The sequence below is a fragment of the Xyrauchen texanus genome, chromosome 38 (genome assembly GCF_025860055.1).
Source record: "Xyrauchen texanus isolate HMW12.3.18 chromosome 38, RBS_HiC_50CHRs, whole genome shotgun sequence".
NCBI lineage: Eukaryota > Metazoa > Chordata > Actinopteri > Cypriniformes > Catostomidae > Xyrauchen > Xyrauchen texanus.
This window is the reverse complement of record NC_068313.1, coordinates 11,581,294-11,609,073: the sequence shown is the minus strand read 5'-3', so window position 1 is coordinate 11,609,073 and position 27,780 is coordinate 11,581,294. Positions and strand designations below refer to the sequence as shown.

The 27,780-nt window shown below is 42.6% G+C and overlaps 1 protein-coding gene and 1 pseudogene across 1 annotated transcript; one reads left to right on the top strand and one right to left on the bottom strand.

Annotated features, from left to right (window-relative positions):
• Positions 1-8,335: 8,335 nt before the first annotated feature.
• Positions 8,336-11,797, bottom strand: LOC127631446 (uncharacterized; annotated as a pseudogene).
• Positions 11,798-13,192: 1,395 nt separating this feature from the next.
• LOC127631477 (transcription regulator protein BACH1-like) lies at positions 13,193-25,657 on the top strand. The gene is made up of 5 exons (XM_052109606.1): positions 13,193-13,338; positions 14,649-14,903; positions 18,898-20,151; positions 21,987-22,193; positions 22,454-25,657. The coding sequence occupies exons 2-5, from the start codon at positions 14,664-14,666 to the stop codon at positions 22,832-22,834; spliced, it is 2,082 nt and encodes a 693-aa protein (XP_051965566.1). The 5' UTR covers positions 13,193-13,338; positions 14,649-14,663; the 3' UTR covers positions 22,835-25,657.
• The last annotated feature ends 2,123 nt before the right edge of the window (positions 25,658-27,780 follow it).

Below are 27,780 nucleotides of genomic sequence, written 5' to 3'. Positions count from 1 at the left end.
GGCGTCGCTAGGCGCTGGAGCTGCTGTAATAGCCTTGAGGTGATCTTTGTCTGGCAGCAAACCCTGAGCTGAGATGGTGTGTCCAAGGAACCGTAAGCTTGTCTGGTTGAAGTGACATTTTTCATTGTTGAGCTGGAGACCAGCTTCCTTTAGCGCAGCAAGCACCATCTGCAGGTTACGATCATGCTCCTCCTTTCCTGTGCCATAGACTATTACATCATCCAGATAATTCTGGACCCCCTTGAGGTCTTTCAGGACCAGAGACATCATTTTAGAGAACGCACTTGGAGCTGAACACAGTCCATATGGAACCCGACGAAACCTGAACAGCCCTTCGATGCGTTATAAATGCAGTCATATCTCTGCTTTCCTCTGCCAGTAACACCTGATGATAAGCATTTGCTAAATCAATGGTGGAGAACACAGTCGCTCCACACATTTCAGAGAAGAGATCATCCATATGTGGAAGTGGGTAACTGTCCATCACTACCGCCTTGTTTGGTTCACGTAAGTCCACGCACATTCTCACTGCACCATTCTTTCTTCGTGTGACAACGATGGGTGATACCCATGGAGATGCGTCAATCCTCTCTATTACATCCATTTCTAACAATCTCTCCAATTCAGCAGAAACAGCTTGTTTAACAGAAAGTGGAAGTCTCCGCAGCTTTTGTTGAACAGGTTGGACGTCTTCCCTGACTTTTACACGGTGAATGAAACCTTTAGCAAGTCCTAGCTTCTCCCCAGTCACAGATTCGGCTTTGATCTCTCTGATTTCTGTTACTGGACCCGCGAGGTGAGAGCACGCTGTTGTTGTCAATAGAAAGTCTCAGTGCTCTGAATAAGTCCATTCCCAGCAAAGCCGTGCCTGTCTTTACGATGTACAGTGTAGCTGGTACTGTAATGGTCGCATACTGCACTGTAGTTAACATGCAACCTAGCACTGGAACGTCAGCTTTGGTGTAAGTCACTAACCTTTTTCTGGCTCAGAAAGCGGAACACCACTGAAGTGCGTTCTGTAGAGGTGCTCAGGAATGATTGACACCGCCGATCCAGTATCCACCACTAACTCCACAGTACGGGAAGTTGCTTTTGCTTTTATGGCTAATGTGCATGTAATTTTGTCATCTCGTTGTCCATTCTCTATCATTCAGCACCGTATTCATTTCCAGAATAACCACTTCTCCTACTTTGGCTGTGTTTTGTTTGGACTTACATACACGGGCAAAATGTCCAACCTTATTGCAATTTCGGCATGTCACTTTCCTTGCAGGGCAGTCCTGAGCATTTGCCATGTGAGCAGCTGATCCACATCTAAAACAGCTTTGATCCTGTCTCAGTGTTGCTGCAGGCTCTGCGGAGTAACTGCTCTTTGCTCTGGTTCTGAATGGACGTTTCGGTCTTGCCTTCACCACGTGCACTGGAGCATGCGGCTCCGAAGCTAGAGTTTGAGCATGTCCGATAGCTGCTTCCACTTGACACGCCAACTTTACTGCTGTATCCAGAGTGAGGTCTGCCTCAGTTTGTACTAACAGTCTCTCACGTATTTTTACACAGCTAGCGTGCTCAATAAGTTGGTCCCGTATCATCTCATCTGTATTACCAGCAAACCCGCACGTAGTAGCTAACTCCCCGCACGTAGTAGCTAACTCACGTAGCGCGCCCACATACTCAGCTACAGTCTCATGTGGTCTCTGTACTCTTTGCCTGAACTTGTGTCGTTCCACCACGACATTTATTGCTGGACTGAAGTGTGCACGCAGTGCAGCCACTGCTGAATCATAGGTTGTACCTACGTTCGTGAGTGTATAAAATACACGTTGGCCTTCGGTGCCCAAGCAGTGTAGGAGAATTGCACGCTTCCTCATATCGGGCCAGTCATCCCCCTCCGCGTGAATCGCGAGCAGGTAATTCCCGAACATTTTCATCCACATATCGAACGGGGTAGTGGGTTGTCCACTGCATGGCAGGAACAACGCAGGAAGAGGCACACCGGCAGTCGCCATCCTCGTCGCCAATTTGTTATATTTTATCTTGTAATAGTCACAGCAGAACAGACGAGAGCCACACACTAGAATCAACTTCCCTTAAGTCTTTTTCTTTTTTTCTTTATTCATCCTCTCTTCTCTTTTTTTGCGTATCATACAGTCCCAGAGAGCTACGTCGCCCTCTACAGGTTACAACTGTAACTCAATACACAACAAAATGCCCATACATTTATTCAATGTCAGATAGTAAAATGAACATATAATAAACCACATGTGACCAACAACTAAAATTAATCGTTTAATAAGTACTTTGTAAAGGTTACTTTCTAGCCTAACGTCACCTAGCATTATCGCAAACGTTAGGGCTACAGCTAGCTAAAGACATAGCATAACTGTTGTGAACAGAAGACAGCGAAGGCAGATGAGGATACTGGATCTATGCGCAAGCTTACTTTATTTAACAAAATCAAACAAACACAAAGGAAAACCCTCAATGGGGAAATAAACACAACACTGGGAAAACAGGCAGGGAAAACACACCGGGCTAACAACGTTCAACGAAAGACAAGGACTGAAACAAAAACCAGGATATAAATACATGAACACAGGAACAAGGGACCAATGAACAGACAGAACTCCAACAAGATGACGAGGGAATAAACAGAGGCAAAGGGCAAGTTAACGAGGGACAGGTGAAAACAATGACAGAGAACACCAACGCTGACAAGGACACTATGGAACAAAACAAGGGACAAAAGTGAAAACTATGGAATGAAAAAAGGGACAAAAAAGGTAAACAAAGGGGCAACGGTAAAACAAGACAAGGTATATGTAACAGAGCCCCCCCTCAAGGATCGGATTCCAGATGATCCGAAAAAGAAAAAACACACCAGGAGCAGATGGGCAGACCAGGGGGGCACGAGAGCAGGCAGGAAGTCCAATGGGGCACAGAGGGCAGGCAGGAAGTCCAAGGGGGCACAGAGGGCAGGCAGGAAGTCCAAGGGGGCACAGAGGGCAGGCAGGAAGTCCTGTGGGGCACAAAGGGCAAGGACTGGTTCAGGTGGTCTGGGAGCTGGCCACCGGGCAGGGATAGGTTCAGAAGGCCTGGGAGCTGGCCACAGGGCGAGGATGGGTTCAGGAGGCCTGGGAGCTGGCCACAGGGCAAGAATGGGTTCAGGAGGCCTGGGAGCTGGCCACAGGGCGAGGATGGGTTCAGGAGGCCTGGGAGCTGGCCACAGGGCATGGATGGATTCAGGAGGCCTGGGAGCTGGCCACAGGTCAAGGATGGGTTCAGGAGGTCTGGGAGCTGGCCACAGGGCAAGGATGGGTTCAGGAGGTCTTGGAGCTGGCCACAGGGCAAGGATGGGTTCAGGAGGTTTGGGAGCTGGCCACAGGGCAAGGATGGGTTCAGGAGGTCTGGGAGCTGGCCACAGGGCAAGGATAGGTTCGGGGGACCAGGGAGGAGGCCACTGGACAGGAACAGGGTCAGGGGGCCTGGGAAGAGGCCACAGGACAGGGGCCGGGTCAGGAGGCCTGGGAGGAGGCCACAGGACAGGGACTGGGTCAGGGGGCCCGGGAGGAGGCCACAGGACAGGGGTCGGGTCAGGAGGCCTGGGAGGAGGCCACAGGTCAGGAACTGGGTCAGGGGCCCTGGGAGGAGGCCACAGGTCAGGAACCGGGTCAGGGGCCCTGGGAGGAGGCCACAGGACAGGGGCCGGGTTAGGAGGCCTGGGAGGAGGCCACAGGACAGGAACTGGGTCAGGGGGCCTGGGAGGAGGCCACAGGATAGGGGCCGGTTCAGGAGGCCTAGAAGGCTCTGAGGACGGAGCTGAGGAAGGCTCAGGAGGCCGAACCGAGGAAGGCTCAGGAGGCGGAGCCGAGGAAGGCTCAGGAGGCGGAGCCGTAGGAGGCTTTGGGGGCGGAGACCTGGAAGGCTCTGGAGTCTCTGGGGCCTGAGCCGTAGGAGGCTCTGGAGGCAGAGCCGTAGGAGGCTCGGGAGGCGGAGCCGTTGGAGACTCGAGAGGCTTGGGAGGCGGAGCCCTGGAAGGCTCGAGAGGCTTGAGGGGCGGAGCCCTAGAAGACTCGAGTGACTTGAGGGGCGGAGTTCTGGGAGGCTCGAGAGACTTGAGAGGCGGAGCCCTGGAAGGCTCGAGAGGCGGAGTTCTGAAAGGCTCGAGAGGCTTGAGAGGCAGAGCCCTGGGAGGCTCGGGAAGCTCGAGAGGCGGAGCCCTGGAAGGCTCGAGAGGCTTGAGAGGCGGAGCCCTGGAAGGCTCGACAGGCTTGAGAGGCGGAGCCCTGGAAGGCTCGAGAGGCTTGAGAGGCGGAGCCCTGGGAGGCTCGAGAGGTGAAGCTCTGGAAAGCTTGAAAGGCGGAGCTCTGGAAAGCTCAGGAGGAGGAGCTCTGGAAAGCTCGGGAGGAGGAGCTCTGGAAAGCTCGGGGAACTGGAGAAGCAGACGCCGTAGGAGGAGGAGCTGCGGACGGCGGGGCCGTGGCGGAGCCCAAGAAGGCTCTGGAGTCTCTAGGGACAGAGCCGTAGGAGGCTCGGGAGGTGGAGCTCTGGGAAGCTCGAGAGGCGGAGATCTGGGAGGCTCGGGAGGCTCAAGTGGAGGAGCCCCGGGAAACTCTGGAAGAGGAGTCCTAGAAGGCTCGGAGGCCTCGAGAGGCTGGGACGGTAGAGGCCGCAGGCAATGGCTCGCTCACCTTGAGATGAGTAGGCGCTGGCTCGCTCACCGTGACCTGAGTAGGCGCTGGCTCGCTCACCGTGACATGAGTGGGCGCTGGCTCACTCACCGTGACAGGCGTGGGCGCTGGCTCGCTCACCGTGACAGGCGTGGGCACTGGCTCGCTCACCGTGACAGGCGTGGGCGCTGGCTCGCTGACCGTGGAAGGCGTGAGCACAGGCTCCTTACAGTAAGCCACTAGATCCATATGTGGGTCTTTCGTTCTGTTGTGAACAGAAGGCAGCGAAGGCAGACGAGGAGACTGGATCTAAGCACAAGCTTACTTTATTTAACAAAATCAAACAAACACAAAGGAAAACCCTCAATGGGGAAATAAACACAACACTGGGAAAACGGGCAGGGAAAACACACCGGGCTAACAACGTTCAACGAAAGACAAGGACTGAAACAAAAACCAGGATATAAATACATGAACACAGGAACAAGGGACCAATGAACAGACAGAACTCCAACAAGATGACGAGGGAATAAACAGAGGCAAAGGGCAAGTTAACGAGGGACAGGTGAAAACAATGACAGAGAACACCAACGCTGACAAGGAGACTATGGAACAAAACAAGGGACAAAAGTGAAAACTATGGAATGAAAAAAGGGACAAAAAAGGTAAACAAAGGGGCAACGGTAAAACAAGACAAGGTATATGTAACAATAACTTACCTTCATAATTGTCAATGAATGAAGAGACGTATATCTTGAAACCCTTTTCCCTCTTGCTCTTGGGAGCCGATGATGACGCTTGAATTATTCTGTGTACGTCGTTTATCATTATCTTTGGCAGATGTTGAAGGGATCTGGTGTAGAAAGCCATGTTTATCTGGTCCTAGTCTTACCTGACAGTTACCGGCGTCGTCGATGAAGCTAACGTAACGTTAGACCGGAAATGCCATCGCCCACCAGTGACGTCTGACAATCATGGAACGTTCGTAAAATCAACTAGCCAATAGATTACAATAGCCAGGGCATTTACCTTATCCTGATGACGAGTAAATATTGACCAGGCGAGGTTTTGTTTATTCAGTTGCCATGACAACTAGGTTTGCGCATAAGCGCCTTCCAAGGACTTCTGAAACAGAGAGCGAAATTGCGATGCTACTGCCCGGATTAGGCAAAACTGAATAAACAAAACCTTGCCTGGTCAATATTTACTCTTCAAGTGCAAGTCAGACAGAAACTAAAAGAAGGAAAGACCTTATGTTTATTTTTATTAATATGTAATGAAAGTACATTTAAATTTTGTGCGATCTACAAGCATTGTCTTTGCGATCGACTAGTAGATCGCGATCGACGTATTGTGCACCCCTGCCGCATATTATATTTGACTCTCCAGTGCTGCAACAGGGCTAAAACAAAGTGTGGATATAGGTCTGAATATGCGAGACTGTAGTTTGAAGTAATCACTTTTCTTTGCATGATACATTGACTGCATTTATACGATGTAGGCGTTAGCAAGCTAGCCAGCTTTATCAATAGCTGTTAGTTAAATTTGGTGGATGATGACAGTAGCTGTTTATAAAATAGACTGTACATTATAAATATGTTGACACAATTCAGTATTGATGTGATTCCATCACAACTGTCATGATATATATTGATGTGCTATTGTTTTATAATAATAGATTGTATCTATTTTCTGTATAACCAAGTTATGTTACACTTATGAATGGAGCTTTTTGCAATGTCTTGCATTAATTTAATGTGTTATTGTAGTTTAGCTAAAATTACACAGATCAATCCTTATGACACTATATTTCACATGCTTTGCAGTTATATAAGCTTACCTGTCCAATAAGAAGAATTCAAATTCAGGGTCGGTTCTGATCCCCAAAACCGAATGAAGTTCCCTCCAGGAATCAAATGTCCTGCCGAAGTTCACTCTAGTTTTCGCTTGACCACGATCACATTCCCACTTAGCCAAACGGGATTCAGTAGATAAACTTTTTTTTGGCTTACTCAGAGTTTGTGTAGGAGTCTGTTTTGGGCTGGGAGCCGGACGTTTGCTGGATTCCATCTCTAAGATAATGTTACCTGTTGCAGTCTTTTGTTGCTGTTGAATAGCGGGAGAGAAGCTATTACTGTCTGAGGCAAGTCTCTTGGGAGTGCGCATAACCGTCACATCCTTTGGATTTTCCTGGAAATTAACAACTCGCTCCCTTCACATGAAAATCAGTCTACAGGCTTTAATAGGCAACCTAGGAAGTCCGGGAAGGACACATTTTTTAAGTTGCGTTACAAGCCGTTCTCACATTGGCAAACATTTTTTTTTACATATTGCACCTTTAATATTAACTAAATTTAGGCTATTTCGGAACTGCCAATGAATGCAGACAAATGCCAGCTGTGTGATTCAAACTTCTAGAAACCAGAATATTGGGTTAATCGAGGTAACAGCTAAACTTTTTTTTTTACGATTGCATTTATAGGGGAACCCAGCCAATCATCCAGTGTAAGGCAGATCACTCGAGGTCACAGAGGACTAAAGCATCCATTAGACTGTCCTGTGTGTGGAAAACACTTTCTAGGTCAAAAATCCTCAGACAACACATGAGAAGTCATACTGGAGAGAAACCATACCAGTGCTCCTAGTGTGGACGAAAATTTATTGATTCTGCAACCTACAGAAAACACAAGAAAATCCATGAAAGGCAAAGACTGCACCAAAAGCTGGACAGGGACACTGCCCTGCAAATGAAATAACTGGGTTACCCCTGCTCTTTATGAGGAAAGGTCCTCGCTTACCCACAGTCTCTAAAATGCCACATGAGATTGCATAGTGGTGAGAAGCGCTATTGTGGGATACATTTTGCCCATGTGAAATCCCACTCAACGACCTTAGATTACATACAGGAGAGAAACCTTACCAGTGCACACCTTGTGGAAGACGATTCTCACATTCTGCAAGTTTTAGAAGACATAAGAAGCAACACATAATAATTTTCCATTGCAGTAATTGAGTTATAGACATAAGAGGCATCTCGTTATTCACGAGGATCTACATGCAGGATCGAGCAAGTGTGGAAAAAGTTTTTTGATCTCAGCACACCTCAAAAATCATGAGAAAAGTCATGCTAAATAAATTCAAAGTTAAAGTTTATGGTGTGGCCATGTCCACACTAATAAGTGTTTGTTTGAAAACTTTTGTCAGTTTCCAAACATCATAGTTTCCTTAAGAATATGGTTGAAGTGTCTCCATTTTCAATGGAAGAAATCTCTGTTCACTGTGGATTAAAGTTGAATGTAAATTAGCCACATATTGTTCCCAAATGACTTGCTTTCTTCCATGGAACACAGAAGGAGATTTTAGGTAGAATGACTCAGTCACCCTTCACTTTTATTGCATCTTTTTTTTCAATGAAAATGAATGGTGAATGAGGCTGACATTCTGTCCTACATCTTTGCACCTTTTGTTCCATGGAAGAAATGAGGGTGAGTAAATTATAAATGAAATTAAATTTTTTTTGGGGTGAACTTTTCGTTTCATTCATCTGTTTACAGAAACATCTTCTGATGCACAACCTTGGACACATCATCAGTGTTGTTTCCAGGAGTTACTGGGTGTTTCGGGTCTTACAACAGACACCCTCATCCAGGCGACCCGACCGAGGCTGATCAAGCCCCAGCCTGTGTCCAAGTGGCATTCTACTGCCCCCACTGCTCTCCCCTCTTTAACCAGAGCCATCTGGATGCTTTTTCTGCTGCCTCCACGTTGTTGCCTATGGATGGCTCTTCTTTGATTAGCACCTTTTATGCCCAGCGTACTGTAGGCCTTGCTCAGGGAGTAACTAGCAAATCCCCTACTGCCCACCTCTACTGGCATACACCTGGTCCTCCATCCGTTCCTCTGACAATCCTCCACCAGTTCTTGGTATTTCTCCCTTTTTCTCTCTTGAGCGTCCTCCATCCTCTCCTCCCAGGGCACTGTCAGCTCTAACAAGATCAGATGTTTGGTGGCCTCAGAGACCAAGATGATGTCAGGTCTCAATTTGGACTGGGTGATGTGTGTTGGGATTTTCAGATGCCTTTCCAGGTTGACTGTCATCACCCAGTCTCGGGCCGTGGAGAGCAAACCTACAGAGCAGTTTTTTGATGTTTTCTCTGGCTTTTGTCCTTCCTTGATGAAGTGAATTGTCTTGGCTGAAGCTTGGGTGTATTGGCTGTCCTTGATCCCCTTGCTGATTGCCTCAGCGATGGATTTGAGGACCTGGTCGTGCCTCCATTGATACCGGCCCTCACCCAGCGCCTTGGAGCAGCTGCTCAGGATGTGTTCTAATGTTCCTATTTTGGAACAAAGAGGACAAGCAGGTGTTTCTATTTTGCCCCGTGTGCACAGGTTGGATGGACTTGGGAGGACGTCATAGACCCCCTGAATCAAGAACTTGATTCTCTGGGGGTTCCACTTCCAGATTTCCTTCCAGGTGACGCTCTCCATCGCCTGCTCCCACTTCATCCAGGCGCCTTGCTGCCGCATGGCCACTGCTCTGCTGGTTCGCTCTTCCTTGACTGAAGCTCGCACCTCCTCCTGTACCAGCCTCTGCCTCTCCTTTCCACTAGCAGAGTCATATCGGGTCGCTGTTAGACTCCCGAGTTCGGCTCTGCCTTGCGCCACTGTTTCAAGGATGGCCTTGTGCTTCAGCCGCACCTCTGCCTGCTGGACTGCCTCGGCTGCCCTCCACTTCCTCCCTTTCCTCACAAAAATCCCTGCGCCGGACACTTTGGTATCTCTGGATCCAGAGTACTGCAGGTGTTCTCGTGTCCATGCAACGATGAACTCCTCCCTGACTGAGATAAAAGGGAGCCTGAGCTTGTTGGTGTTCCCATATAGCCCGATGTTACTCAGGCTACGCGGCAGGCCCAGCCATCTGCGTAGATAGCTGCTCACCTTCTGCTCAAAACCTTTCACCACTGTCATGGGGACCTCATAGATAAGCAGAGGCCAGAGGATTCTTGGGAGGATTCCATGCTGGTAGACCCAGGCCTTGAATCTTCCTGGGAGCCCAGACTTATCCACTGTTCTCAGCCATCCCTCTAGGTCAGCACCGGTTGCCTTGATGGAGTCTCTGTCATTCAGGCTGCAGTTTAAGACCTTCCCAAGGCTCTTCACTGGTCTCTCAGTAACTGATGGGATCTGGTGTTCTCCCAGTCTGAAAAGGAATTTGTCTGTAACCTTCCCCTTCTTTAGGACTAGAGACCTGGACTTTGCAGGTTTGAAGCTCATGTGTGCCCATGACATGAGTCTCTCCAACCCCTGGAGGATCCACCAAGCTCCTGGTACCACCGTTGTTGTCACTGTGAGGTCGTCCATGAATGCTCTTATGGGAGGTTGCCTTACTCCAGCCTTGCTGAGGGGGCCTCTGCACTCTGTTTCAGCTGCCTTGACCAGCATGTTCATTGCCAGTGCAAAGAGGGTCACTGAGATGGTACAGCCAGTGATTATCCCCACCTCCAGCTGGTGCCAGTCAGATGTTAGCTGGCCAGTGGAGACTCTCAAGCTGAACTTACTGTAATAGTCCAGGATGAGATCTTTCACCTTCTGCGGTACATGGTGTTTCTCCAGTGCAACCTCCACCAGCTTGTGGGGTATTGAGCCATAGGCGTTGGTGAGGTCCAGCCACAGTACAGCCAGGTCCCCTCTGCCTTCTGTTGCTTCCCTGATAAGCTGGGTTACCACGCCTGTGTGTTCCAGACAACCAGGAACTCCTGGTATTCCTCCCTTTTGCACAGACGTGTCGATGTACTTATTGCTCAACAGGAAGTTGGAGAGCCTCTTGGCCACGATGCTGAAGAAGATTTTGCTCTCCACACTGAGCAAGGAGATGACCCGGAACTGGTCGATGTTCTCAGACTTCTCCTCTTTTGGTATGCACACTCCCTCTGCATACCTCCATGGCTGGGCGATCTTCCCTCTCCTCCAGATCACCTTCAGAGCCCTCCAAAGCCGATGTAATAGCTTTGGGCAGTTCTTGTACACCTTGTAGGGCACTCCACTTGGGCCTGGTGCTGAGCTCGATCTTGCTCTCCTCACCACTTCCTCCACTTCCATTAGGCGGGGCTCATTCTTCATCAGACTTCATTCGAAGTCTGATGAAGGCTCTGGTGGTGTTATCAGCGCATTGCATGGACCCAGCGTTTGTTCTCTGATGGAGTCACTATAGGTGGCCTTGAGGTGGTCGTTTATGGCATCCTTGGAGCAGGTGAGGCGGCCAGCCCTCTTCTGGCCAAAAATGCTGCCCTCTTTCTGGCTCTCTCCTTCCGCCTCCTTCTGTGGAACTCTGCCCTCCGTAAGGTTAACAGTTGTTTTCTTAGGATTGCTCTCAGGTCCGCTAGGCCGGCTCTCTCGACTTCCCCCGCTGCTTTGTATTGCCTCTTGAGCAGCCTGAGTTTGTCCCTGAGGCACTGAATTTTCTTTACTCTGTGGCTTGGAGGATATGCAGATGGAGCAGGCTTGGGTGCCTTAGCTGTCACTTCCAGGACCTGGCTTACATCTTCATCAAATTGTTGCCACTCAACTCTCTTGTGGGATTTGGGCCACTGGATCTTTGGTTGGACCGCAGGGGCACAGCCAGTTGTTATGGCTGCCCTCTTTCTGGCTCTCTCCTTCCGCCTCCTTCTGTGGAACTCTGCCCTCCATAAGGTTAACAGTTGTTTTCTTAGGATTGCTCTCAGGTCCGCTAGGCCGGCTCTCTCGACTTTCCCCGCTGCTTTGTATTGCCTCTTGAGCAGCCTGAGTTTGTCCCTGAGGCACTGAATTTTCTTTACTCTGTGGCTTGGAGCATATGCAGATGGAGCAGGCTTGGGTGCCTTAGCTGTCACTTCCAGGACCTGGCTTACATCTTCATCAAATTGTTGCCACTCAACTCTCTTGTGGGATTTGGGCCACTGGATCTTTGGTTGGACCGCAGGGGCACAGCCAGTTGTTATGGCTGCAGCTTGCTGGCTTCTGAGGCCATGTGTGTTGCCGGGAGATGCTGTCTTTTGGGTTATAGTGGCATGTGAGCTGCAGGCAGCAGGTATTGGCGACACTAGGAGGCTCTGGGCACTGTGGGTTGCCTCTGGGCCTGGCTCCTCCTGCATCTTACCAGAAGACTAACTATCCATTTAAACTAAAAAATGAAAATGTTCTCATCATTCATTTACGCTCATCCCATCCCAGACTTTCTTTCTCCTGCAGAACACAAATGTGAACATAAACGCTAATAAAAGTGACAAAAATATCCCCCTAATTTAAAATGTTGCAGCAGAAAATGCCCCTGTAATGCATTCTTCTGTTTTTAAATGTAACAGCTCACATGGTTCTTAATATTATTTTATTGTCCTAGTTATAAATATTATTGCATCTTTAATATTGATTTAATTTTAAGGGTAAGAGTTAAACAACTCTCAGTCTTGAGAATTTGTATTAGGGAATTGATTGAATTTACATGTTTGATATAAACAGATGGGATACAGTTTATTTTATGTGGTTATAAGAAAAATTGTCCTCATATTGGTATAGAAAGCCCCCAAAAATCAAATCTTGGGGACAAATATTGGCCCTTAATATAAAAGTTAATTTTGTGCATTGCTCTGTTGATATACATTTTTATTGGTCCACTGTACCTAAAATACAGTTATGTGAAATTAAATTATATTGGTAACTAAAATTAGAAATACTCTGAACATTTTGTCTTATTTGCATAATTGTTTTGTTGCTGAATTGCAATTTAAAAAGACTTAAACTTTGTATCTATTGAATTATATGAATGCAAATTTTACACATTTTGGGATGACCTTCGTGGTTGGTTAATGTTGAATTGTACCTGGCTTGAATTTGTAGAAAATATAGTAGCTTGTAAAATATTGCATTTGGAAAATAGTGTGATTTTGTAAAAAATATTACAGCAACACTTTATAAAAAGGCCCAGTTGTGATGAACATTAGTTAATACATTAAGTACCATGACCTAACACCGAACAATATATTTCCTATGGCATTTATTAATAATCTTTGTTAAAATGTTAGTTGATAAAAATAAAATTGTTCATTGTTTGTTCATGTTAGTTTATAGTGCATTAACTAATGTTAACATATACATCTTTTGATTTTAAAAATGCTTTAATTTATGTTGAAATTAATATTAACCAAGAATAGTAAATGCTGTAAATGCTTTAAAAGTTTTGTTCATTGTTAGTAATGTTGACTAATGTTGGAACCTTATTCTAAAGTGTTACCAATATTACAGATATAAATGGGGGAATTTTTTTTTATTTTTTATGAAACGTGTAAGATAAGTTCTTGAAAGTGCATTTGAAAGCTATCGCATTGTATTTTTCCTTTATTTGTATTTATTATTATTATTTGTCCTTACTGCTACTTAGCTCATTTGTTTCTATTATATGTCTCATATCTGAAACTATTTTTTTGTTGTGCTTGAAGTGGGCGTGGCTGTATGTACGCACTGTACGTACTGTGTGACGCGCAGTCGCGCACTGACGCACTATTTAGTCACATGACAGCCGTAAGACGATTGTAGAATTCATTTTATCTCAAACTGTTATCTGAATTTATTTTTATACGGCAAAAGCGATGGACAACGTGGGATTTTTAACGGTTTTTGATCTCCGGTGATATGTCAGGTCAGTTTTATATTAGTGTACACACACGCAAACCCCATGTGTAAACAATCGTTTTTAGATAGATTGTGCAATGTCAGTTTGCCTATTACACACTGCTTGTTTCCTACTTCAGTATTACCCCAATAATTCTGTCATGATTCTTCAGTTAATGATTATAATATATATTTATATATAGGCTATTGTTCCATGCAGTCAGCTCAAAAAGAATTGTATGTACATTTGCTCAACACTCATTTTGACATATTTGTACGTATAATATATGATGGTTACATATACAGAAAGATCAGCTATCTTATGGTCAGCCCTGAACTAAAAACATGATGTTTATAATGTATTTGAGTTTTGCAGAGTCATGCTCAGTGTTTGTTCTATTCTGTTGGTCAGTCATATCATTAAATGTCAAATTTTTTAGGCTATTTTTGGATTTTAAATGGCCACTTTTATGTATACATTTTATTTATGTTTGTATACTATATGACAGCAGTTCCCAACCTTTTTGTTCGTTTGTTTTGTCTAATGTACAATCACAGTTCCATCAATAAGACCATCAACAAGCAAACAGACCTGTAACAGATCAATACTGCGGGTGAAAAACAGACGCACAACAAATTTGAGCAATTGTTATCCATGTATTTATAATACAAAAAAAAATAAAATAATAGATTTTATAATTTGAAAGTATTATATTAATCTCATGAGGAAATTATAGCATGGACAGCAGTGTTACAGCAGTAGACTTAAATTGCAGTATAGGAAAAATAAAAAAAGAACAGTTTGAAACTTTAGTAGAAACGTTATTTTTGTATTTTTATGCTTCTATACAGCCCATCAGTATGTATGAGCTAGACATCACTCCACCAAAATGTAACTTGATGCATGCATTTCTGTATTACCACTATTTTACGCTGTTGCCTCTGTTTCTGTTCAACACACACACACACACACACACACACACACACACACACACACACACACACACACACACACACACACACACACACACAAACTCCCTTAAAAAGGAACTGAAATAAATCTATTTAAATCTATTCACAATTTCTGTTTTTCAGTTTAATGTAGCAACTTCTTGCTTAACAACTTGCTTAAAGGGTTCCTCAAAAATGAAAATTCAATAAAGGTGAATGGTGACTGAGGCTGTCATTCTGCCAAACATCTTTTTTTGTTTTCCACAGTAGAAAGATAGTCATACAGGTTTGCAGCAACAAGTGAATGAGTAAATGTATGTATGCTCATGTGTATATTTCCAAGCTGTCCCACAGTTGTATGTATGTTTCTGTGTATTGTTTTTGTAGTTAAACCCCTGCATTATGTCTGTGGATGGCCCCCGGACCTCTGTCTTCACCTTTCAGTCTGCTGTACACAGCCATCATGTTCTTTGCTCGTTGGAAGAGCTGAGGCAGAAGCAGATCTTGTGTGACGTGATTGTGGAAGTGGAGAGCAGAAGCTTTCAAGCACACGCTTCTGTGCTGGCTTCCTGCAGTGACTATTTTTACACCAGGCTCACAAACCACAGCCGACCAAACTTCACTGTCATCTTACCAGATGAGGTAATGCTTAAAATGGTACATGGGCTGAATCTGTATGTTTTTGATAAATACATCATTAAGCTATCTTAGCTATAGGTCTGCACGTGCCTCAAAATGACACTTGACCCGAACCCAAAATCGCTCACTCTCTTTATAATTTATTTTCTTTGCAAATATTGCTGCAATTGGCTGTATTTTATGTAAGCATCGTAGGCGACATTTATAGACGCAACTTCTTGAAGAGCATTTTTTGTGTGGTTATAGCTTGCTGGGCTTAAAAGTAAATAATAGTTTTATCACAGTAAAACCTTCTGCAAGAAGTTTAGTCTCTTAAGTGCTTTAAGTGTAGTCCATTTATGCCCTGCTGCTGTTTCAGCCATCAAAGCACTGCATCAACAATACATTACAAGTTGATCAAAGTTAAATCCTCTGCTGTGAATAATGCTGTAAGGGGGTTAAGATGGGCAAGGAGGAGGCGAGAACCGGCTTGTCAATATAAATGATAATTTAATGAAAATTTAAACCAAAAGCACAAACATAAACACACACATGACTGAAATTACCGTAATTCTCTCTCTCTGGTTCTCTGATGTACCATCGCGTGGTCCTCGAATACTTCGCCACACTCTCCGGCGGACGACAGCCGCTCCTGTCCGGGTGGGGATATACTCCGGCACCTGGGGATATTCCTCCGCCCCTGGCAGCGGCCCTACCACTCCAGGCGATCGGGGAGTTACTTCCCACCTCCCCTCGTGGACGGCGGTCTTCCCTTGACCCCTCCACGTTTCTGGGGATGGCAGGGCACTCCTCCGCCCCTGGCAGCGGCTCCATCACTCCAGGAGGTCGGGGAATCCAGTCCCCACTCGCCCCACGGACGGTGGCTGTTCCCCGCGTCCGGGCGGTCGGGCTACTCCGTCACCCGGCAGATGGTAGTGGCGCTCCCCTGGGTGGACAGTAGTGTCGAGGACTCTGCGCCGGGCATCCCTCCTCCTTCCCGGGTTTCGACACCAATGTAAGGGGGTTACGATGGGCAAGGAGGAGGCGAGAACCGTCTTGTCAATATAAATAATAATTTAATGAAAACTTAAACCAAAAGCACAAACATAAACACACACATGACGGACATGCCCATAATTCTCTCTCTCTCGAACCTTTGTCACTGGCTGCCTTTATCCCTCGCGCGCCCCATCAGGCCGATTGGGGACCGGGCGTGCGACATTCTAGCCCGGACCCCCACAAATGCTTCTGTGTATTTGTGAGGTGCTTTGGTGAGATTAAAGTCTTTTGCTCATTCTGTCTGACACTGCTTAAATAAATAGTTGCAATAAAAGATTTAAACTGTTTGTCGTCGCAAACTAGTTGAGTACCCGCGTCATTATCTTGCAGTTCTGCGCTCTGCTTACAGTGAAGCATGTCATACTGCATTCAAGATGTGCATAAATGGTTTTGTGCTGCTCTGTATTGGAGCCTTTCTTATTTCTACTCCTCTTTGATAGTTTTGTGCAATAAGATGTTATGTAAGGGATAATGTACAGTCAGTTGTTATCGCACAATAAACCCCGACAGGGTGATCAGGACCGTGAGGCGAAGTGGAGGACTTTTGCATGGCCCTGAAGGGGTTTATTTTGCGATAACAACTGGCTGACTGTACACTGTCCCACTGATACGTGGATGTGTGGTTGTTACATAGCAATATCAGACTGCTGGATGGCACCATCGACCAATTAGAATCAATCAGATAAGAGTCATGTGAACATAATGGATAATGGATAATGATACGTTCCTTAACACTAACTAGTTGACTAGTCATTCAAACAACCGATCGACTTGTCTATTATGACAATTGGTAGTTATTCACATCCCTAGTTTTAAGAAGGCCCCACAGCAAACCAGAACAGAAGGAACAAAGCGTTGGCTTGCGGTTTATCTAGCGCCGAAACTTTGCTTGGTGCAGAACAACAAGAATCATGTGTAACAATGTAACAGTCATTCTCGGGTCTTGTCGGGCCTGAGTTTGGGTTGCAGACCTCTAATCTTTTCTCTTTTTTTTTTCTTTCTCAAATGCAATTTAGAAAAATAGAAAAGTTCTCCCAAAAATGTCACCTCATATGACTTTTCTTACTTTCTTCAGTTGAACAAAAAAGGAGATGTTAGACAATGTTCACACTGCTCATTTCCATACAATGAAAATAAGTGAAGACTGGTAGCGATAGCTTAGCATTATGGAAATCGAAAGGCCAAAGTATACTTCGGTTTTGTGCAGTATACTTAAATTGTGCAGTATTTTGCGCAGTATATATAAATCTCATTGTCAGCACTGTATGCACGGGCTGTCCACGTGCAACCTAGTTTTACAAGACTCCCAGACAGTCATTGCGTGTTTGTGCGTCAGTGGTGCATGTGCATGCCATTTGATAAAAGAATATCACAAAGCATTCAGCTATGTTTAGTACCATTAGACAAAATATAAAAAGTTGTGCTAATTCTTTTCTTTTTTTTTTATGTATCATATTTGATACATTAAGCTTTAATGGTCATTATCCTGCTGAGGCCCAGCAATTCATTACTGTGCAGGACATTTGTTATTAAGTTTTTAAGCCCATACATGCAACCGTGCTAAATCTTGGTGTATTATCAGAGGACTCTCTGGGATTTTCTGAGATACCAAATGTTTGATAGTTTGCCAATGACAACTTCCTTATAAATCTATAGGTCTATAAATTTGTATTGAAATGTATCACAGTTCAAATACAATATGAATAAAATAAAATAAAAATTGCATACATTAATGCACCAAACACTATATTGACATTTAAAAAGGGAAATTCTAAAACATTTTTCGCTGGGTCTCAGGAACTTATGGAAAGATGACATCATAATAGCTTGTAATGTAAAATAATGAGATCTTTATAATGACAGAGCAGGCTGCATATATTAAAATACACAGAAATATTAATTCACACTTTAAACATATCTTATAAAAAGTATATGTCAGAATCACAGCTCTGTGATTTTTGTTCTTTTTCTTTCTTTTTTTTTTTTATAGTGGGCATGAATTGAATGTAATAGTGATTGAGAGATATACCTCAAAAGCCTGTTGTGTCATATTTGATGCATGTAATTTCAACATGCTTTTTCCAAAAAAATATTACAACATTTTAACCAAGCATAAGTGCTTATATTTAGCTTATAAAATATCAGTAACAATATAATCATTACTGTCACTTTAACTTTATTAAAATAAGCCATCAATTATCCCAATATAAAGAGTCATTTTTTGTAGAAGTCATTAAATAGATTGATATAAACATTGAAACCAGTTTTTTTTTCCACAAATAACCACTAGATGATGCCATAAACATGTGAAACATACATACCATAATTAAAAAATATATATTTTTTGCTATTCAGCTTGAACAGAAAGTGAGACAAGAGGCGTCAAACGTTATGTATCATATTTGACACTATAGTCATACATTTTTCTCAAGTACACATTTTTTCTTTCCGCCATAGCACTCATATTTCATTTGCACTTCATCATTTTCAAACTTGAAAAACTTGCAACACGATCGGTTTCGACCGATCCACTATAAGTGACCACTAATTGCGTTCAGAATCATTAAGATCAAACCTGGCGACTTCACATGGCATGTAAACCGCAAACATGATTTGAAAGCTTTGACTCAAGGGAAAGAAGATGGAAGCTTCTATCCCGAATGACTTTCATTGAATGGAAAATAGCATCATTGGCATTCTACCTAACATTCTCTTTTTGTGTTCCACGGGACAATGTATTTGTAAATCATAAGTGTTTCAGAACGAAACGAGGGAGCAAATGATGACTTTTCTTTTTTTGATTGAACTGATACTTCAAAAATGGTTTACATTGCAGTGTCTTCAAATAAGGCCTTCTATAGTTTGAGATTGTGTAGAGTTAAATACCTTATAGCTATAACCCAATAATGTAAAATAATTAATTTGGCAATAATCATAAATTGAGCTTTAATCTCTCAAGGTCACCGTGGAAGGATTTGAGCCCCTACTGCAGTTTGCCTACACTGCAAAGCTTCACTTCACTAAAGAAAATATCCTGGAGATACACAGATGTGCAGAATACCTGGGATTTCACAACCTTGACAAAGCCTGCTTTGAGTTCCTTGTCCCCAAGCTGTCTGATGGTAGTAAAACATCACAAAAAGTTAAGAACAAAGGCAAGATTCAAGATTCCCGTGATAAACCCCAACCCCCCTGTGGAAACCGCAGACCTATCGATGACCAAAACCCGGAAATGGGAAAAGATAATGCACCTCAGTCAGCAGAAACTGCAGTTGAACCAACTTCATGTGCAACACCCTCTACAGAATATCCAATAAATTGTCCCTCTATCTCAAATGTCAAAGAAGTACAGCTAGATATATCCCCTCTGTATGCAAAAAGCACTTTAAACCATGTTGGTGATGGTCAAGAGCAGTTTTGCCTCCAGAACTGTGGTCCACAGTTGCCTTCATCTTCTGAGGCAGTCAATGAAGTTTGTCCATTCCTGTCCCTTTCAGGCACCAGTGAAAATGAGAAACTGCATTCTGCTACAGCTGGCTGTGGCGGAGACATTTTAGCAATGGAGGATGAGTTTCAGACAGAGCTAGCGGTGGATGTCCATTGTGTTTCTACTGAAAAATCTTCTGACAAAGTCCTGAACATCAATATAACTAAGGGACACTTTGACCAACATGAAAGTTCTCTGATTCCACAGACTGAATGTCGCCATTTGTGTCCTCTAAATTCAGCAGAATCCAGCATGGTTTTGGACAGCATTGATAGTACTGGTAACCTAAGCAACATTGGAACCAACATCAACCAAGTCTTTGATTCCAACGAACAAACATTCCCCGATCTGGCCCCTAAAGATGGCTACACTGAACGGAGCACAGTGGAAAGGGAAGTGGCCGAGCATCTCGCAAAAGGCTTTTGGTCTGATTTGAGCTCCACATTAACCGAGCCGCTTCCTCTGGACTCTATTGACCAGTCAGCTGCAGGAAATAGCTCAGACTTCCACTGGTTGAAGCATTTGGATCTGGGTGCTGCACCTGATGACTGTCCCTTTCTGAGGGACCTGAGCTCCAATGAGCAACAGAGCTCTAGAGAGGACAACTTGTCCAAAGAGGACACAAGGGACAGTCCCAGCATGTCCCCCATTATCTCTATGGAGAACTCGGAGTGTGAATCGGATGGAGACAGTGAGCAATGTGCTAGCAATGATCAGGTGCAGGAGGTATGTTAACACTCATCAAGTGCTGAAAGGAATGATGCCAGTTAAAGGGACTTTCTGTATTCTGCAGAACACAAATTATGAGTTTTAGAAGAATATTTCAGCTCTGTAAGTCCATACAATGAAAGTGGATTGGTGTAAAAAAGTAATCCATATGACTCGTGTTTTAATCCATATTTTCAGAAGTGATATGATAGTTGTGGGTGAGAAACGGATCAATATTTAAGTCCTTTTTTGCTTGAAATTCTTCTCCCTGCCCAGTAGGGGCAACATGCATGAAGAATGTGAATCACCCAAAACACAAGAAGAAGAATTTAAAAGTGATCTGTTTCTCACCCACGCCATCATTTCACTTCTGAAGATATATATTTAACCACTGGAGTCTCATGGATTACATTTATGCTGACTTGTGAGTTTTGGAGCTTCAAAAATTTGGCACCTATTCACTTGCATTATATGGTCCAAATTATAATTATATGTGATGGACCATTATATGGTCCATCACAATATTATAAACTCTGATTTATAGCAAAACATTTTTTGAATATCAGACATAGTGAGGGTATGAACTACAATTCCATCAAGCATTGCTAACTGATGATAACGATGGAAAAATATAAAATTATTGATTTAAAATGGTTAATTATAAGTATAGAAACAACATATTTAAAATGTATTGCTAAATATTCAGATATATGCAAATATATAAGCATTTTGAGAGTTTAATGAGACGACTCGATTTCATCTTTCAATGCATCCAGGAAGTTGGTTGTCACTGCGGAGCTATTTTTGTGCAGTTTGTTTGCTTTTATGTTCTGATTGATGACTCTTTCTCAGCAGGACTATGGTTAGTGTAGTTGAAATATGTGGACTGATGGCAACAGAATCATGTTCCATCGATAAACGATCTCGGAGCTCACTGGTGGTCTGTCGTTTGAGGTTTATAAGTTAATGTTAAAAATCAAATCCCCAGTGGAAATTTTTTTTTATGGGATTTTTATTTCCAGACCCTGACTGTTGGGCTATTACTGTAGCTTACATTTAAGCCATCGTCACATGAAGTCATTTTCATTTGAAAAAGCTGCATTTGATTTTGCCTAATTATGCCTCTCATCCACATTGGAATGGCTTTTTCCTCCAGGGAAAATGGAGACTTTCAAAAACACTCTTTATTACTGCATACTATGAAAAACAATGATATTAGAAAACTAAATTGGAGTTTTCAAACATAAACGGATAAGTGTGGACATGGTTTTAGACAGCCTTAATTATTAAATATCAACACGTATCTCACCCCAGAACGTTTGTGCTGCGGACAAACAGTAAGTGACACGTCAAATGGTTCAGCTTGTTGAGGAGAGGTGTATTATTACTTTTATAAGCAATTCGATTTATAATATTGACCTATTGGACAATAAAACAGACGCACAAACTTACATTGAAGGAGGGACGGAATGCATATCTAGAGATCAGAATATTTCAGAGACATTGGTGTGGACTCATTTGACTTGGGCCAGTACGCAACCATCCAGAACACCCTGGAAAACACCTAGCAACTACCTAGGACACCCTAGCAACCACATAGCAACATGCTGGCAACCACTCGGAACACCTTAGCAACCATATACTGTTGTAACATCCTGGTAACTACCCACAACACATCAGCATCATGGTGGCAAGTTGTGCACAAACAAGGAACACCCACATGTTCTTCAAAAAATGTAAACATTTGGTTACTTTAGTTTATATCAGGTTATATCAGTCTCTAAGCAAACACTAGACTGAGCATAGCTGGATTCTTCCATTATGCAGCGTTGACATCTTGGTTTTCTTCCCAGGTGGATTTGCCGTTCCCTGTGGAACAAATTTCCAGCATGAGCAGGAGAGCATTCTTGCAGATGTTAAAAGAGCAGCAACTGACCCCTGAACAGCTGGAATTTGTTCAGGATGTGAGACGACGCAGTAAGAACCGTGTGGCTGCACAACGCTGCCGCAAAAGGAAACTAGACTGTATCTACAGGCTTGAGGGAGAGATCAAAAGACTGGTAAACGTGTTTGTTATATGATGGGTTATGTGACATTTTTTTAACTCATTCAACAAGAGATTTCACCAATAGTTGGGTTGGGAACCGAGAGCTGGTTCTTACTCAGAACTGGTTCTGAATGATATTCTTGAAAGTTTTTCTTGAAATTCAGTTACGTTAGCAGTTCTTGAATGTAGATTCTTCCACTATATGGACAGAACACCATACTTAAATACAGTACAATCCTAAAATGGATCTTCTTATGTTTTCATGTTTATCAGAGGAGCGAGAAGGAGAAGTTACTGCAAGATCGCAACCAGCTCAAGCTCAGCTTGGAGGAGATGCGTCGAAACCTCTCAGACCTGTGCCAGAGCCTCTCCAGGGACCCCTCGCCACAGTCCGAGCAGCTGCAAGCCCTGTCCAAGTACCTCTCCTCTGACGGTCCCACCTCCGTCCTACTCACCCCCATTGCCTCCCCCAACCTGGCTGGCCCAGACCGGGAAACCCATGCAGACACCTGCCTGGAGGGCTTTATAGCAGAGGAAGTTCTGGACACTTGTTCTCAAGAAGAATCAATAGCACTCAGGTCCTCCACTGCCTTGCTGCAAGACAACATGCAAAGCACTGTTACAGATCCGGAGCCATGTTTCAGAATGGAGTAAAGCACTTTGTGACTGGTTTGATATTTCATTTTTACTCAGGAGCTTACCTTTCTGCAACGATCAGTTACATTTTGAGCATGATCTTCTAATTGGCACTTTCGTAATGTTTTAAGTCATATATGAATATGAATAATTTTGCACTTTTATCAGGAGTTTCATATGGAAATGCTTGGTGTTTCATCCCTTGTTTGATGTTATGCTGTGGAGCCATAATGGCTATGTTCACATAGTCAGTGTTTACTTACAGGTGTGAATCTCAGATCTTTCTGTACACACAACAGCTTATAGGCGCTTATCGAAAACTGACTGTACAAACAAATATCTAAAGTCAAGCCCATTTTCTATACCCACAATAAGCTGTGAATAACACCTGTAACCATGGAGACAAAAATTATGACTTCCACTACTTCAAAAAGTCTTTTAACAATTGACACCGAATTGACAACGATATTTAATAAACCAGTCCAACCAATGAACCCATTTATGCATCAAATCTAATTTGATGGAAAATGGCTTTGAATTAGGGTGGGGTATTATGGCCACAAAAATTATATTTTTCATTAATTTTAATATTTTCAGCCTTTTGATGATATTCAACATATACTGTATCTTGATGGTGATGTCTGGTTCAATCAGAGGAATTATCATGTCAGCCAAACAGCCATTATAGCCAAGGACATTCAGAATGTTTAATGCAATAAGTAAACATTTTGTTAAAAATAATGAAGGCGTGTTCTCCACAGTTTACTAAATGAACTTGAGAGTAGTTAATTATTTCCATTTATATTCAACAAAATACAGCAATATATTTATTGTGATACATTAAATAATAATTTACCTACATATAAAGAAATTTGGGGGAATAAACATGGTGTTGAAAAGCTATTTCACTCACTTATTTTTTAGAACCTAGTTGAAGATTGTTATAATACTGCATTATGATTGTGGGACCCAGTCAAGTTAATTAATTATCATTAATATTATTGAGGATTATTTTTGATTTATGCGAAAGTAATGTATTGTATTTATTTCACCTGGAGCTTTTAGTTTGTTGCATCTCCTCCTTTTGTGATTCTGTGTTACATTTTCAGATTTGTGTAATAACATGTAGCAGTGATGAATGTTTGGAATTGCGCGAATGTGAGAACCTGCCACACTTCACTTTCACAGTGAACGCGAATCGCTCTGACACTGCCGAAAACGCGTATCACAAACCCTGCGCGTGCACACAGAACAGCACGTCCTCCATTCACTCTAAAGCGCACACAGACCATGTATTCATTTAATTAAATCTCAACCTTTTGCAGTTTAATAATCACATATGACCATATCACAATTTTGATGTTATGTTATATCGCCGGCTAAATCATTGTGATAATATTGTAAATATTCAGTATATATCTTTTTTTTAGCTTGCAACTGAGTGCAACATTTGGAAGAAAGCAACTGGATCCAAATCCTTCAGGTGTAAAATACCTTATATCTCTGTTTCTCTGAGTTACTGGAACCAATCATGAAATAACGCAACACACTAGCCAAACTCACATGTGAACATACAGGAACTGTATCTAGCACTCTAACAGGACTGACGACCATATTGTTCGTCTGTGTGAACGTAGCCAATATGCCTGTTTTCCAAATCCTAGCATTATCCTAGTATTACTCAATTAATTTACTCTGCCAAAACGGACAATCATTGTAATTCCCTTGATTATGTTAATGCATCGTGATTATGCTATTGTATGTAAAGCATATAACCAACTACATTCCAGTTTAGCATAATCTGTCTTTAGCATAACTGGCATGGACATTGTATATTGAATATGCATCTCTTTTTTTTAAGTTTTTAATATATGCATATGTCTTTTGTCACATTGTTACACATTTTAATACTGTAACTACAGTGCATGTTTACATGCATATTATATAGGGTTTGTCTAAAGTACATGGAAGCCGCATTCATTGTCTCGAAGGTAAAAATAATCAACTATAAATTTGTTTATTTGTAATTCTTTTTATACATTTTTATTCGAATGTCTCACAATAATCCATCATTCCCTTATCCTATTTGAAAATAGTTAGGTAGTGTTACTTTTTGCTTAAGTCTAGTGAGTTAGAAATTGACCAAGAAAGGTCAGTTTAAAATGACTTTTGAAATCAACATGTAATTAACATCAACCGTATATACTTTATTAACAGTCCTGGTATTACTGTGCACATTATTCCATAGAAAACATGAATGTATTCATAATATTTCATCCAAATTCTATTTCTGCTGACATCACCTAGGCTGTTTGGTAATGTTAACCAATAGCCAAACGGCTGTTTAAGTATTACTACATACAATTTGCATTTAGGTCTTCATTCTGGATCCAATCAATTACTGATGGATTATATCAAGTCTTTGCCTACATTTTTCTTTCTTTGAAAATTCTGTGTCATATAACTGAAGTAAAATGGGTTGTGAATGCCGTTTCATGTTGACTTCTCTTTCAAAATCACTTTAACACACTTATAAGTCCAAAGATTTTATCTGGTTGTTGTTAATGTCCTCTGTGTAATTGTTACTTCATTGAAATGTTCTATTTTTACTGTTATGTGCCTTTGCTATAACCCTGTAATCAAAATATTGTAATGTAATCCAAGAACGCACTGTGTAATTCATTTAATTGATTCAGATGTAGCAAATAATAATTGCAAATAAAATAAGCCAGTAATAACATGTTTTTACTAAATGTGTTAACACTTAAAAAGCAGTTAATTAGGCCTTGCTGTTTCATAACTATTGTTTATCAATGCAAAGTACAGTACTCATTAGTTTGTTCAGCACAAATATTGCTGAAAAATAAAACATTTTAAAATGTGATTTAGTCCATCCTGATAAGTGTTTGCAAAATGGAATGCATGAAAAAAAATTGATATCAGCAAAACTATTTTGCCACACTATATATATATACTGTACATTTCTGGAGAAAATGTGAGAAATGCTCGCCCGTAATGATTAAGGTTTTTATGATTCCGTATACGCCTGATTAGTGCTGACCACTTGTGATCAGATCACCCGAAACACATCTTAGGTTGCTAGGATGTTCTGGATGGTTAATCGGACCAGGTTCAGAAATGTTCTTTTCCGTTAGGGGGTAATATTGGCATTTGTTCGCTTTATAAGGGATTTTTTATTTAGATTTCAAATCCTTCAGTTTAATCAATTAATTCAATTTGAATAATAAGATACTGGAGGCTGTTAAAAATAAAATTAAATCAATTACACATAATATTTGTAGGGCTGGGTGTTGACATTAATTTAATTAAGTCAAATTAAATTGGGAAATCAGTTTAAATCAAAATCTATAAAGAAATAACATCCATCCCTGCTGCACTTTTGGCCTCTAGCAGGTAATGAGGCTTTTTCAGACAATTAGCAGGATAAAAGTTTTTCTCTAAGACAGTTTATTTTGAATGAGAGGAGTGAACAGTCACAGAATTTAGCGTGGGAGCTTGACACCAAACTGATGCAGAGAAGGAGAAGCCTGTGTGTCGATCATGCGAGGATCCTCCACTGACTCGACAACATCTGCATGTCTCTGCCGCTGCAAATAATATTCAGTGAACATTTTAATGAAGACTGTGATGATTGACTTGTTGTTGTTTGTGTGTCCTCTGTGGTTGCTAGGACATTGCTAGGTGGTGGTTAAGGTGTCCTAAGTGGTTCTTAGTGACTTGTGGTTGCTTGAGTGTCCTCAATGGTTGCTAGGTGGTTGCCAGGGTGATGTGGATGGTTGCTAGGACATTGCAGTGTGTTTGTTAAGGTGTTCTAAGTGATTTTTGTGACTTGCATGTGCTTGGGTATCCTTGGTGGTTGCTAGGACATTACTAGGTGGTTTCTAGTGTGTTCTAGGTGGTTTGTCTGGACGTTGCTATGTGGTTGTTAAGGTGTTCTAAGTGGTTCTTATTGACTTGCGGTTGCTTGGGTGCACTCGTGGTTGTTAGGATGTTGCTAGTTGGTTGCTAGGGTACTCTTAATGGTTGCTAGGTTTTTGTTATGTGGTTGTTAAGGTGTACTTAGTGGTTGCCAGGACATTGCTAGGTGATTGCTAGAGTGTTCTGGATGGTTTCTGCTAGGCATTGCGATGTAAGGTGTTCTAAGTGGTTCTTAGTCACTTGTGGTTGCTTGAGTGTCCTCGGTGGTTGCTAGGGTGTTTCTACTTGGCTGTTAAGGTGTTCCAAGTGGTTTTTAGTGACTGTGGTTGCTAAGATGTTGCTAGGTGGTTGCCAGGGTGCTTTTGATGGTTGCTAGGGTGTTTTTATGTTGTTTTTAAGGTGTCCTCAGTGGTTGCTGGGTGGTTTCTAGGGTGTTCTAGGTGGTTGCTAAGATGTTGCTATGTGGTTGTTAAAGTGTTCTAGGTTTTTTTTTTTAGTGACTGGTGGTTGCTAGGGTGTCCTTGGTGGCTGTTAGGTTGCTCTGGATGGTTTCTAGGATGTTGCTATGTGGTTGTTAATGTGTTCTAAGTGTTCTTTTATTTACTCATGTGCATGGGTGTCCTTGGTGGTTGCTAGGACTTTGCTTGGGTGTTAGGTGGTTGCTAAGACATTGCTATTGCTAATATTGCTATTGTTAAGATGTTGCTAAGTGGTTTTTAGTGACTGGTGATTGCTTGGAGTCCTTGGTGTTTGCAAGGAAATTGCTAGGTGGTTGCTAGTGTGTTCTGGATGACTGCTAGGATGTTGCTATATGATATTGTATTAAGGTGTTTTGAGGGGTTATTAGTGACTTGCAGTTGCTTGGGTGTCCTCTGTGGTTGCTAGGATATTGCTAGGTGGTTTTTAAGGTGTTCTAAGTGGTTCTTATTGACTTGTGACTGCTTTGGTGTCCTCTGTGATTTCAAGAACATTGCTAGGTGGCTACTAGGGTGTTTTGGATGGGTGCTAGGATGTTGTTATGTGAT